We start from the raw sequence: 14,040 nt of genomic DNA, 5'->3' as shown, positions 1-14,040 counted from the left end.
ACCCAGAACCACCTATAATAGCTATACCCTGTTGACAGTAGGAACCCCAATGATCAGTTGTGTATGGGGAAGGCAGATACAGTAAATAAAGTTGAAAATGGACAATCTCTTTAAAATATTTAATATATTACATAAAATGTAAAAATGTTAGCTTTGTCAATGGCTATGACTTCTGGGGGTATCCTTGTTCACAAACCTCATATCCATATAGGTTGTCATATTGAAAGGTTGCATACAAGGATATACAAGGGTACTGTCAATGCAGAACATTGCTATGCAAGAGGATTAATATGTACAGTATATTCAGTCAGCTTACAGTTTACAGTGAGAAGAAGGCCATTGGTTAAATCTAGCACGATGTTCACCACCGGACATAACTGTAGGGAATAATAATAAGATATTTGGGTAATTGACGGTAATTTCACCTTATACGTTTGCACAGCTATTTGAGTGAGTCAACTAAATTTGGTGCACAAATGTGATTTAAAATACTCCGTCCCCGTGCCTAGACTACCTGACCTTATAAAGCCTGTGCTAAAGGTGAAAATTACTAAATCTACCCCAAAAAGTTTATCTGGGTCTCAGTATGTACTAAATGTGATAAATAATAGGTAGAGAATTATCGAGAGCAGTATAAATATACAGTACCGGTCAATACATGATACATTAATCGTTGACAATTAATGTATCATGTATTGACCGGTACTGTATAGTTATACTGCTCTCGATAATTCTCTACCTATTATTTATCACATTTAGTATATACTGAGACCCAGATAAACTTTTTTTGGTAGATTTAGTAATTTTCACCTTTAGCAAGGGCTTTATAAGGTCAGGTAGTCTAGGCACGGGGACGGAGTGCTCCTACCTTCCAGCTGCATCTCTGGGCTGAGGTTAGCCCGAGGGATAACTAGGGACAGTTTTTAGGGATCCTAATGCCTCACTTTTACCCTGCTGTCTACCTGGTCTAGAATAGCTCTATTCTGTGTTTGTCCATGTGTTATCGGTTCCCTGTAATGGATTTATATTTAATAATCTTTAATAAAAGTTATGTTTTAGGTGGTTGTTTTCAGTGATAGTGATTTTTGATGTTACAACTACCCTTCCAATATATTTCTTGATGAGAGTGATTTAAAATAAGCTTAAAATCCAGGTGTAAATGAGAGCATATTTGTGAAAGCTACTACTATAAATTTTGGATCCTACATCATCACATTCCGTTACTTCAACTTTTCATGTACCCTATCCAAGCTATAATCCATCTTACACAATTCTCCCTCCTTCACTTGTCAGTATTATTTAAATTACATATGTGTCCATCCTTACTAATCCTTTTGGCTCAAGAGTAGACATCCAGAAATATGTGGACTTTTGTGTTATGCCCAACGAGCACAAATATGTAGAACCATGAGGAAAGGTAAGGAAGGGTATATGCAATGCTGGAGGTCCCTATGACTAGGCTCCTAGTTTTTACATTCTGTTAATGTTTGTATTTGAAAGCTGTGGGCTGAACGTTATGGAAAGGAAAGCAGACAATGATATGTCCAGCTTGGAGGACATCAATGTCTATTACTGTCTTAGAATTTCTTTTTTTTCTGTTCAGCTTACACGTATTGTCAAGTCTTGACCATCTTAACCCACTTTTTATTCAAGGTGAATAAATCCCATGATGACCATGTACCAGTTTTGTAAAGTAGTTTTTTCCAGTAGGTAAAGATGAAAGATAATGTCTTAATTTGAGACGTACCACTCCTGGTAAAATATTTCGAAGCAGGTTGGTGAGAAGCCCATCCAGGATTCCAGAAAGTAATCTGTCATGAAAATACAATGGGGCAGATTTACTAATTCCATCTAAAAGTATGACAACCTAATCTTAAGGTTCATTTACACGTGCAGAGCTAAAGCCGATTGTCGGGAAGGAAGCATTCCTTCCTGACAATCGGCTGCTCGTTCAGTGGAGGAGACTGCTGCTTTTACATGCAGTGATCACCATCATAGTGTGAGAATGAGTGATCACTATTGCGATTGTTCATCCTCATACAGCTGCATTGTTTCTTGGAAGCAGACCACTGTTTAGACAGCACAATCTGCTGCCCATTAGCGATAATTTAGGTGCTTGCATTAACGATCATTTCACCCAATGAATGAGCTTTTCGCTCATTCGTCGGGTGATCTGTGGTACTTTTACATAGGCAGATTTATTCTCAGGACTGTGATGTGAGCTGTAGGCCATGGGTGTATGTAGTTGTGGCAGTATATGTGCTGGTTAGGCTACTTTCACATTAGCGGCAGGGGAGTCCGGCAGGCTGTTCCGGCGGATGAACAGTCACCATTGAGTTAAGGAGTTTTGCAGGACTAGTAGTCTACACCATCTAGACACTATACCTTGGGCTAACTCAAGACTGGACATTATTTTGTCCCAAAAAATGATGCAATCTATTAATAAATTAGGCACATTTTCCACATGTATTGAGCCATGCCTCCTTTTCTATACATTTTTCTAAACTGTCTAGCGATTTGTAAAATAGTTTAAAACACATATTAAAGTAGTGATTTACAATCAGATATATGCCACTTTTGTGGCGTATATCTGGCGCAGATTCTGTTGCATGCCATGTTGCGACAGAGTCTGAGACTTCTTCTCTGCTCATGCCAGGTCTAAAAAAGTGGGCCCATCTCATTCATCATTTTCTTCATATGGTTTAGGTGTAGAAAATGGTCTAAATGTTAGACAACAAGGAAGCTGTCTTATATTTAGAATCGGCGGTGGATACGCCACAGTTATGTAGAGTCTGGCGCCTCTACATGGTGATCCATCGCCAGCACAGGGGCCTATAAAGACCGGCATCTAAAACATAGGTCTTAATAAATTTGCACCTAAATTTGCTGAAATGCATGTGTCCAGTTTTTAATGCCTTCTATGACAGACACATTTAGCTTAGTATATGTTCCCCAAATTTCCTTAGTTTTTCAAAAACTTTACACTGAGACTTTTGGAAGAAAGTATACCTAATGTCACTCACCCTCTTAGTAGCCTGATATTTATTCCACCAAGTAGTGCTTGGCAATCTTCAATAACCAAGCGGGGAACTCCTGAAGACTCCTGTGTCAGTCTGGTTCTTGCTGTAATGTTTACTTCCGCCATGATATCAAGAAACCCTAGAAGGCTTAAAATATCACATTAAAACTGGATTCCATAGCCTGAAAAGTTTAATATACCCAAAAAGATTTTTTTAATTACCATAATTGTAAAAAATTATATGCAAATATTTGAAATGTGTCATTTTTACATTTTTAAGTGACCCTTGCAGGATAATCAAATATTTATGCAATATGCTTCTTGGAATTTTTCAAAATCATAAAACCACACAATTTCTTTTTACTTTTTTAAAACTCCTTTATGGTGTTTTCACATCAGGCACATTCACTACAGAAATTCCATGACTGAAAAATCCATTGCATAAATTGATTTCTATCAACCTCATTCAAATGAATGAGACAGATGCAAACATTTTGGCAAGAAATCTGGATATAGCCTTATTATCTCACAATTGTATAAGGTTAAAATACTGACTTACCTATTTCCATTGATTGCCACTTTCGTGTAGAGGTTAAGATGTACTCCAATACCAGGCAAAAGACGCAAAGATATTTGTGGAAGTGTAAGGTCTATAATTCGTAGTCTGAAAGAAATAGTAGAAACAGTGCAACAGCTTTTCTGTATAGGAACGCCACCTAAAAATCCTTTCATGCACCAGTAACCATGTAGCTATGCTATAATCAATACATACTTAATTAGATAACGGTACAAAGACACATTAGGGAACTTTCACACTTGCGTTATTCTTTTCCGGCATAGAGTTCCGTCCTAGGGGCTCAATACCGGAAAAGAACTGATCAGTTTTATCCCCATGCATTCTAAATGGAGAGAAATCCGCTCAGGATGAATCAGGATGTCTTCAGTTCAGTCTTTTTGACTGATCGGACAAAAGATAAAATGGCAGCATGCTACGGTTTTATCTCCGGCCCAAAAAAACTGAAGACTTGCCTGAATGCCGGATCCGGCATTTTCCCCCCATAGGAATGTATTAGTGCCAGATCCGGCATTCAAAATACGCAGATCGGTTAAAATGTGAAAAAAAAGCGGAGAGACGGATCCGTTCTTGCAATGCATTTGTGAGACGCATCCGCATCCGGATGCGTCTCACAAATGCTTTCAGTCACATCCAGATCGGCGGATCCGGCAGGCAGTTCCGACGACGGAACTGCCCGCCGGATCGCACTGCCGCAAGTGTGAAAGTAGCCTTAGTCATAAAAAATTTAATAAAAACTACTAAAAGTCACAAATATAGGAAGGAGACTTGTGCCAGAAGTAGAGACAAGTGAATAAATTCTAAACTAATCAAATTTATTATGAATTTCCCCAAAAAAATTCTGATTCTACCAAATACAAAACTTTTGCAGTTTGTTTTGGACAAATTGCACAAAATGACAACGACCATTTTACAGGTCAGAAGACTGAGAAGAAGAAAAGGGATAATTTTTGGCTAATTTTGAATAAAATAAAAAAAATCAGACAATGCAGTGTGTTAATAGCGAGGTTGTTTATACCACTTTTTACTATCCGTCAATGTCAATGTCACTTTGGAATTACTAATAGTGTTGAGTGAAGCAAGCTTAGGATCATAGATCTGAAGTCGATTCTGTCAAAACTTCATTCAAACCCCTCCCAATAATTGGCCAGTAAAAATGTAGTGCCGATTGACCTCCTATATCATTAGGGGCAATTAATCTGCCTGCGTAAAAGAACCTTAGCAGGTGATGGTATGGCAAGAATGATGACAGCAATCTAGCATTGTAGAAAATTTACATTGGCTCATGGTAGATCATTCTCTATTATTAGAGCTGGTATTTAAAGGGGTCATCCCATAATTAATAAAAAAAATAAAAAAATGAAAATCATACAGTACATGACAATCTCTTTCTACCAAAACTAGAACCAGCCCTATACCTCACATACATTTAGAGATCTGCCCTTTCATTGCTCCAATTTCTTTCATAGATTTATTTAAAACTGGCAGTACAATGGGTGTGTCCTTTCTCAGGGGGCATGTCCTTTTTGTCGCAGCTGGTGGTACTTGAAGGATGTTACAGAACATGCGTGTCTACCTCAGTGAGGTGGATAGAGAAATTTGAAAAAGAACAAACAGCAGGTGGCGCTATATATGGATTCCATTGAATAACTCAACAGCTATAATTAATGTTTAATTACATGTAGTTACAAAAGTATTCAGATCCAGATAATGTTTTAAAAAAATGGTAAATATTTATTCATGGGACAACCCCTTTAACTTAAGGTAAATTTTTGCCCTATAACTGTTGTTCATCTCGTTGTGCCTATTATTATAATTAAATTCCATTTTAGAGGCTGTGGGTAACTGTGCAGTACTACTCATGTGTTAATGCAGATAATAGTTCAGAATCATGGTGACAGATTCCCATTAATAGAAGACTTTTTTTTTAAATGGTAGTAAATATTCTTTAAACATCTTACAAATATGTGAGTAATTTTTTACTTTTCACTAGCTTCCAATACGATGTCAACATAACACACACAAGTGTATATCTTACCCAGTTATACCCTGTACTGTTCCTAGAAGTCCTCCATTGCCAAGTATTCCTAGAAGTCCTCCTCCAAGCAGTCCACCAAGCAAGCCACCATTTCCTAGGATGCCACCATTAATGTGAGGATCGGTGTAACCAGGGGGATTGCCTCCACCACCCCCACCACCTAGAATGCCTCCAAGTAGCCCACCACCACCAGAACCTCCAAGAATACCACCAAGAAGGCCACCACCTCCACCACCTCCACCACCTCCACCAAGAAGCCCGCCAAGAAGGCCACCTCCACCACCTTCTCCTCCACCAAGTACACCACCTAAAAGACCACCTCCATTTCCACCTCCCAGGACACCACCCAAGAGACCTCCACCTCCTCCACCGCCACCACCAAGCAACCCACCAACCAAACCCCCAACAAGGTCCCCACCACCACTACCCATGGCTGGCATGTTCAAATTGTTCTGCGAATTTTTTCCTTTCATTTGGCCTGAGACAGCTGTAAATGAAAACATATATATGTTTTATATTTCATGCCACCTTTTATATGTTCCAACAACACATACCTAAACCATGAACAATTTCATGTCTGAAATCCAACTGTGTGACTAAGTTATCCAATTATACCTATGAGTACCGAAAATACAGAAACCATGCTTCATCTTCTCGTGGGGAAGTTGTCATGAGGAACAGCCCCAAATAAGTGATTCTCCTCTATTGAGGTTTTCAGGCTCCTAATATTGACAACTTATCCTTAGTACACCTCAGGACACCTCTGACACCCCACACCTCCCCCAATCAGTTGCTCCCTGCAGCTGATGGAGTAGAATCTAGCACTTTGAACAAAGGTGGAAGCACAGCTCTGCTCAAAGTGTAGTGGTCATGCTAGGTTATTGAGGCTCTCTTCCTATTCACTTGAATGTAATGGGCATGGCCACTACACTTTGATCAGAGGTGTACTTCTGGCTCCGTTCAAAGTGCTAGACCAGCCAATCAGTGGGGGTGCAGGTTGTCGGACAGGCAGGTCACCGATGTTAGGAGAACGGGAAACCCCTTTGACTCAAAATGGCATTAGGGTTTAAGGGAATTTTCCTTAATTCCTTTTCCAATCCCTTTATTGATTATATATTTCTATATTAGGAACACTTTTTGTTATTGGTAACTTGTAAGGGGAACCCATCACATTGAACATGGAGTCTGAGCTGCAGGCAGCATTGTTATAAAGCAGGAGCTGCTGAGCAGGTTGATACATATAGTTTTGTGGGAACAGGTCCTGTATACATTGTACCTTTTTTATATAAACTTCTGTACTTTTATGCTTGGGAGTCCAGTCGGAGGTCATACTTAGTGACTGACAGCTACTGTATCTTTGTACACAATCATACAGGGATGTCAGTCAATTACTGAATAGGACCCCAAGATCCTAAACATAGAAAGAGCAGGGATTTTAAGTTAAACTGAATCATTTCCCAGACAGCTATATATCAGTCTGCCAAGTTCCTCCTGGGTATTGGTACCCAGGTTTGGACCGTGCCATTCATGGACCAAAAAGATCTCTAGTGGACCTAGTTTTTGAGATAATGAAGACCAATAAAAAAAGAACCCTGAAATTCAGTAAAGAAAAAAACCCATATGATTCACAGAGAGAAGAAGATTGACTTATGCTGGATTGACTTTTTTGGGTGATTTTACAAATAAATAATAGTTTAAAAAATATATGCCTTGCATGCATGAAGTCAATGGAGTTATAGGTTTGCCAAAAATTATACTCTAGGGTATAATTATATGTTGTGCATTGCAGAGGTTGCAGACACCAACAGTTTCTAGAGTTGTTTAAAAGACTGCTTAGTTCTTTAAAAGGGACTGCTTAAGGAACTGCTGGGTTGTTAAAGGGAGGAGATATCAATCTTGTGGGCAGCGTTACTGCGTCAGGGAAGGCTCAGAGCTCTAGTCTCATAAAGTAAAGCCCATCCTAACTCCCAGTAGCAGGAGTCCATATCCTTGACATAGACAGTAATGGAAAATTTGCACTGTCATGGGTCGAAAATAGGCAGGGCTAACACAAACCCCGCCCACAAGTGTTTGTTTCTGTGCAGGCTCGGGGCGTTCCCAGGATGGGACTTATATGCCACTATTTTACCAACTGAAATGTTGGTAAATATGCTTTCCCACAGACTTGCCTTCTCAAAGTTGCTTTAGGGACCCCATAATCAATCATCTTGTAGCATCTTGCTGCTGTCTGCTGTTGTGTGAGTGGGACTATTTGGATGTATCTACAGTATATGATGGGCCCGCAAAATAAATGTTACTGGTGGGCACTAGACAGCCCAGGTCCAACATTGACGTGGGGCACTCCACCCCAAGATAGTAGGTTGAGGTGTGATATGTCGGTGTCATCATGAAGGCACAAGGATCTTTGGCCCCCACAGGCTCCTGGGCCCAGTAGCGACTGCTACCTGTGCACCCCTGAGAGTGGTGAGTATACATTTTTCTTTTTTTGCATGGTCTGGGGTCTGAATTAATTTTAGGGTTCTCTGGTCTGGGATCTGAAATTAAATAGAGGTCTGGTCTAGGGTCTCCAGTAATCTTGGGAGTCTGATTTGAGGTCGTAATGTGTTTAGTAGTCTGGGGGCTAAAATAAGGTAGGGTCTTTTTTCCTTCACAGATGATAAATATTGATGTAAATAGTACTACAAAAGATCAGTATTGGTTTTGATTAGTTCTCCAAAGTGGAATGAGTATGCGGAACGGGTGTGGACTCATTAATTTTCAATGGGGCCGGAAGAGATGCATTTCCTGTGCGCGGCCCCGATCTTCCGGTCCGCGGCTCCCGAAAAAATAGTGTCCTATTCCGTCTGCAATAGCCGACAAGAATAGGCATTTCTATAGGGGTGCCGGCCCGGTGCAAATTGCGGATCCGCAATACACAACGGACATGTGAATGGACCCTTACTGTTAGTTTTCAGTTTGACCCTTTAACTGACCAGTGACCCAAGTCAGTAACCTTCCCTAACACTGTCCTAAAGAGAGGTACAGTATGTATTCAATACTGTTCTGAAGGTTGTGTGAGTACAACACCGATTCCTGTGAATCTAACAGTGATCTGTCAGAAGTATAATTATTGTATGCTACAAACTGTTCAAATGTTGCTCTAGAACATTCAAGTATTCTGCCTCACCAATGTGAATAGTAACTGACAAATAACCATTAGGTTTATGTGCTAATACATAATAAAGTTTAACCCCCAAGCAGTGAGAAGTGATGAGTGATCCATCTCATCATATGATAAATTCTGTAATTGCTGCAACCATGTGATATAAAACTATCAATTACAATTTTTAAGGTGAATATATTTTGAAGTTTTTGTGGAGGTTTTTTACTTTCGGTAATCCAAGATATCTGCATTATGGGGAATAAGTCGCTGTCATCTGGGTCTCTGACGGCAAGATAGTGACAAACATGCTGATTTCAATGTTGTGTCTGGCCGCTACCCAGCAAATATGCCAAGATTCGGGCAGACAAAAACCCAGTTGCTCGCAGTGTTTTTTTGTCTGGTCGAACCCATCCATATTTGTCGGGTAGTGACCGGATCTCCTTTGGAACCTATTATATTTAATGGGGCTGACAGTTATTGCAGTAACATCCAGCTACGCCTTATCCAGAAAGCTCCAGAAGCCTATTCTCTGCCAGAACAGCCTACCGGAGACCACCATAACACTAGTTGAAACTAGCCTTAATTGCAGAGCTTGCATTTCACTGGGAGGAAGGAGTCCTCTCAATGATTTGCATGAGCTAAGGAGTCCTCAGTATTGAAGAGCTGTTGACTATCCTTGTCCCCCCCCCCCCCCGCCCTCCTGTTGATAACTGACAGTTATAACCCACAAAGATAGGGAGAAAGCTGTCAAACAGTGGCTAGAGCATTGGAGATGCTGACAGCTCATAAATAGCAACGACTCTTCCTCACAGTCACATGACAATGTGATCTATAACTAATAAAATTATATTTTTTCAAAAACAACATGACAGGCCTATATAACAGATACAAAACTGAAATCAGTGTGTCTCAGAGAAGGCAGTATGAAGACGGACACATATTTCTTTAGCTGTGCACATGCCCTAGTTCTGTATACTGTAGCTTGAGATTACCTCTGGAAAAACTAATGGATCCCAACTCTAGCAGTAGATGAATCATAAACGAATTTAATATTTTATGAAATGTATGTCTCACCATTATTTAACGCTCCATTTGACACTCGAAGCTTAGCCCCAGTGTTTCCTCTGTCAGCACTACTATAACCATGAGCCTGGATGAGCAATATACATACGAAGCAGACACGCCATTGTCTGTACATCTTTGGATCTATATATCTGGCAAAGTAAATACAAAATAAAAAAGTAATGTTAAAGAGTAACTAAACTTTTAAATACATTTTTGTTAAAATGTCCCTAATGCCATACTAACACATTTTGTTATATACTTTATTCATGGTTTTTGTATTTTTAATAGACTTGCCCAACCCCCAAAGCGCACCTCTCACTTCTCAGTGGTATACAGAGTTGACAGTTTATGAATGCTTTATTGCTGCTTCTGCCAGTGCCCCTAGGAGATTTACTAAATCCTGGCATAGCACATGGTTAGCGTGGTGAGGTGGCAGCAGCATGAGGAGACCACAAAGGGGCCAAGTGAAAGAGTAGTGAGGTGACAGCAGCATGAGGAGGCCACAGAGTGGCCCAGTGACAGAGTGATGAAATGGCAGCAGCATGAGGAGACCACAGAGTGGTGAGGTGGCAGCAGCATGAGGAGACCACAGTGGGGAGGTGGGGGGAAAAAGCCTAGCCAATACCAGCACAAGATGGTGGGTGGTAGTAGGATCACCTGGCATCAGGTGTGTAGCATCAGGCGAGTGGCAGCATCAGAATAGTAGCTGAAGCAGGTAGCCAGAAGAAACTGGTCTCTTTTGACAAAGTTTGGGTGTGGCACCATGAATGATCTAGTCTGATGCATCAGACACTGGTGTGTGGAAATCCTGGCTGATCCACACCTGATTCATCTTCACAAAGGTCAGTCTCTCCACATTTTGGGTGGAAAGGCGAGTTTTCCTTGGGGTAACTATGGCCCCCGCCACACTAAACACCCGCTTTGATGCCACACTACTGGCCAGGCAGAAAAGCCTGCCCATGGCAATCTTGGCCAGTTGCAGCCACAAATCAAGTTTGGCTGCAAAGTAGTCCAGCGGATCTTTGATGTGGGGTTTCAGGGTGCAGACCAGGTATGCCAGAACCTGGTGGTGCAGGTTCTGCTCCATGTCTAACTGCTGCTGCTGATGAGTAGTTTCTTCACTACCACTCTAGAGTAGTTTCTTCACTACCACTTTCTTCTTCTACTACCACTCTAGACTGGGAGCTGGTACTGCTCCGGCCCCCCCTCCCCCAGCAGCCATGGCAGTAAAACATGAGCGCAGCAGACGCCCCCCCTGGTCAGACCTTCGTGAGGATGGTCGATGACGCACATAGGCAGTGGCTAAAGGACTACATAGGATGTCTCGATAGTAGTTCAGTTTGTCCTCCCTCTCAGTGGGTGGAATAATGGTCCCCATTTTAGAGCGGTAGCGAGGGTCTAACATGGTGGAGAGCCAGTAGTCATCCCTCTGCCGAATAGTGGCAATTCGGCTGTCACTATGCAAGCAACTGAGCATGCATTGGGCAATTTGCACAGGTGATTTGGAGAAGTTCCCTGCCTCCATCTCCACTGCATACTGCCATGGTGTATCTGTGCCATCTGCCTGGTCTTCCTCATTGCCCTGGCTGCTCCTGCTCCTACTCTCCTGTCACCTGTGCAGAAAAACCACCCATTTCTCTACACATTGCTTGTGCATGAATGTCCTCCACCGCCTCCAGTTAGTTCAGCCCCCACAGGGCTCATGTGACTATGAGATATAGGCACCATGTCTCTTGTCCCCTGGCCAGCCAGATTTAGCAGCATCTGTTCCAGGACATGAAGAAGTGGAATGACGTTGTTCATCCCATAGTCCTGGTGACTGACAAATAAAGTGGCCTCCTCAAAGGGCCCAAGCAAATGGCAGATGTCACGCATGAGCTGCCACTGGCTAACTTTAATGTTACACAGGGGAGTCCGCCTCTATCATTAAGAAATCGTTTATGGCCTTTCTGTGTTCCTATAGTCGGTCCAACATATGGACGGTGGAGTTCCAATGAGTGGAAACGCCGCATATCAGTCGAAGTTGGGGAACGCCATCCTGCCGTTGCAGCTCGGGGGGGGGGGGGGGGGGGGGGTTGGGTTGCAGTATAAGAGTGGCTGAAGTGCATGTACAGTTTCCTGGCCATTTTAAGGATATTTTGCAGATGGGTGGAAGACTTCAGGAACCTCTTTACAATCAAATTAAACACGTGCAGCGCCGATACCATGTTCTTCCCGTTGTTGGTGACCATGGTTCTGATTTTGAGTTGGCGAGGAGAAAGCCAGGATTCGAATTCCTGATGAGGCACGGAGAGCTGTTCCTCCTCTGTGTGACTCTGTTTGCCCAGGCAAATTAGGTGCAAACTAGGTGCAGAATAGCGTGACACTGCTGAGCCGTGCACATGTGGTATGCTGGAGGAGCACTCTTGAGAACATGGAGGCGGCAGTGGCGTCAACTGGCCAAGTTGCTGGTGTGGCTGAGCAGGAACCACATTTACCCAGTGGACCGTAAAGGACACATATTGTCCTTGACCATAGTTACAGCTACACATGTCTACACATGTCTCTGAAAGGTTCAGAGTCCACCAATTGGAAAGGGAGGGACTGCAGTACCAGCAACTAGGCCAGGAGCACGTTCAGCTTCTGCACCATTGGATTAGTGCACGCATACTGTTGTCTTTTTGCAATCGCTTCGGTGATCGATTGCTGATGAAATGCGTGATGAAGAGTAGGAGGGCGAGGAGCAGGAGCATCAGGACCAGTAGATGATGAGAAGGAAAGACAGTTCTCTTCGGCTTAGGTGGTGGAGCCTTGACTGGAGGAAAAGGGATGAGGGCCACTGGGTGATGCCGCGATTGCTGCAGCAAGCTTGACCACTACATCGAAGCCACGGTTTTCCCAGGCCACTTTATAGTAATGCTGCATGTGTTGACGCAGGGCTGTGGTGCACCCTGGCCACACTTTACGTTCTGCCCACATATTTGGCAAATGGCCATGTTCATCTCCTTTGGTGGCTAAACAAAAACTTGCCACACCGTGGAATACGCATTTTCCCCTCAAAACTCCACGTTCACTGCCTGCTATCGCTGCCTCCGCAAACCCCTGCACTGCTACTGTCCGGGCAGGTAGACTCTTGTAAAGTGGGCGGTCTACCCCAGGCACGTTTGGCTCCTGACCTCGCACTGCTGCCACCCTGCTGACTCACGGCCACACTGCCATCTTGCTGGCTCAGCTGCTGCCTCATAAGCAAGCTGCCACCCTCTTCTCCTGATGATGATGAAGGCCATTCTTCACGAGGCTCCCAAGTGCGATTGGCTACAACATCATCCACTACTGTCTGCATGTCACTGATGTCCCCCTCAACGCTCTCAGGAACAGGAGCCTGACCGATTGCAACACCAGCTCCCACGCAACTCTGATAATCACTACTTGCCCGTCTATTGGAGGAAGTGGCAGATCTCTCCTCCAGATCTTGGCTGGGCAGTAGCTGCTGACTGTCCTCTAGAAGCTCGTCCTCGCTGAAAAGTGGAGCCGAGCCTACCGCATATAATACTTCTTGTGCTGAGGGAACAGAAAATGAAAGAGTCAGATTGGGGACAGGTGGGGGCATAGAGCCTGCTCTTGGGCCATGCCAACTAAACTTTGTGTCAGAGAAACCCACTGACTTTTGGCTGGGGGTGTCTGTTGTCACTTGCGACAAAGTAGAAGACCGAGTCAACCATTCAAGCACCGCTGAGTTGCTGGTCAAGGCACCTGCTTTAGCCCCACTACTTATGCCTGCGCCAGAAACATTTTGGCCAATGCCCATTCCCTTTGAAGGGCCTGTCACATGTCTGTCTGACATACTGTGAATTAAAATAATTAAATTAAATTAAAAATAAATTAATACACCCCCAAAACTGGCTGTATAACAATGTCATTTCACAGCAGAACAGTTTAAAACAAGGTTTAAAAGTAATATCAGGAAGTATTACTTTACTGAGAGAGTAGTGGATGCATGGAATAGCCTTCCTGCAGAAGTGGTAGCTGCAAATACAGTGAAGGAGTTTAAGCATGCAAGGGATAGGCATAAGGCCATCCTTCATATAAGATAGGGCCAGGGGCTATTCATAGTACTTAGTATATTGGGCAGACTAAATTGGCCAAATGGTTCTTATCTGCCGACACATTCTATGTTTCTATGTTTCTATGAGTAGATGTATTTATATTTCCTATTAATACAG

The 14,040-nt window shown here is 42.7% G+C and overlaps 1 protein-coding gene across 3 annotated transcripts in view; it reads right to left on the bottom strand.

Annotated features, from left to right (window-relative positions):
* The window catches only part of LOC122941795 (BPI fold-containing family B member 4-like), a 75,467-nt gene that overhangs the window by 48,897 nt on the left and 12,530 nt on the right, over positions 1–14,040 (bottom strand). The window contains exons 2-9 of one of the 3 annotated variants that reach the window (XM_044299238.1): positions 13,251–13,378; positions 9,848–9,987; positions 6,059–6,118; positions 5,632–5,725; positions 3,579–3,683; positions 3,024–3,167; positions 1,748–1,811; positions 317–377 (exon numbers count right to left, since the gene is read on the bottom strand). In XM_044299238.1, the coding sequence (XP_044155173.1) occupies positions 317–377; positions 1,748–1,811; positions 3,024–3,167; positions 3,579–3,683; positions 5,632–5,725; positions 6,059–6,118; positions 9,848–9,971 (652 nt within the window). In that variant the 5' untranslated portion in view covers positions 9,972–9,987; positions 13,251–13,378. Of the gene's footprint in view, positions 1–316; positions 378–1,747; positions 1,812–3,023; positions 3,168–3,578; positions 3,684–5,631; positions 6,119–9,847; positions 9,988–13,250; positions 13,379–14,040 lie in introns of all 3 variants that reach the window. The other 2 variants (XM_044299236.1, XM_044299237.1) reach the window with 2 other exon arrangements.

This window comes from Bufo gargarizans, chromosome 6 (genome assembly GCF_014858855.1).
Source record: "Bufo gargarizans isolate SCDJY-AF-19 chromosome 6, ASM1485885v1, whole genome shotgun sequence".
Lineage (NCBI taxonomy): Eukaryota > Metazoa > Chordata > Amphibia > Anura > Bufonidae > Bufo > Bufo gargarizans.
Note: the sequence above shows the minus strand (reverse complement) of the source record. Positions and strands in the feature narration are given on the sequence as shown.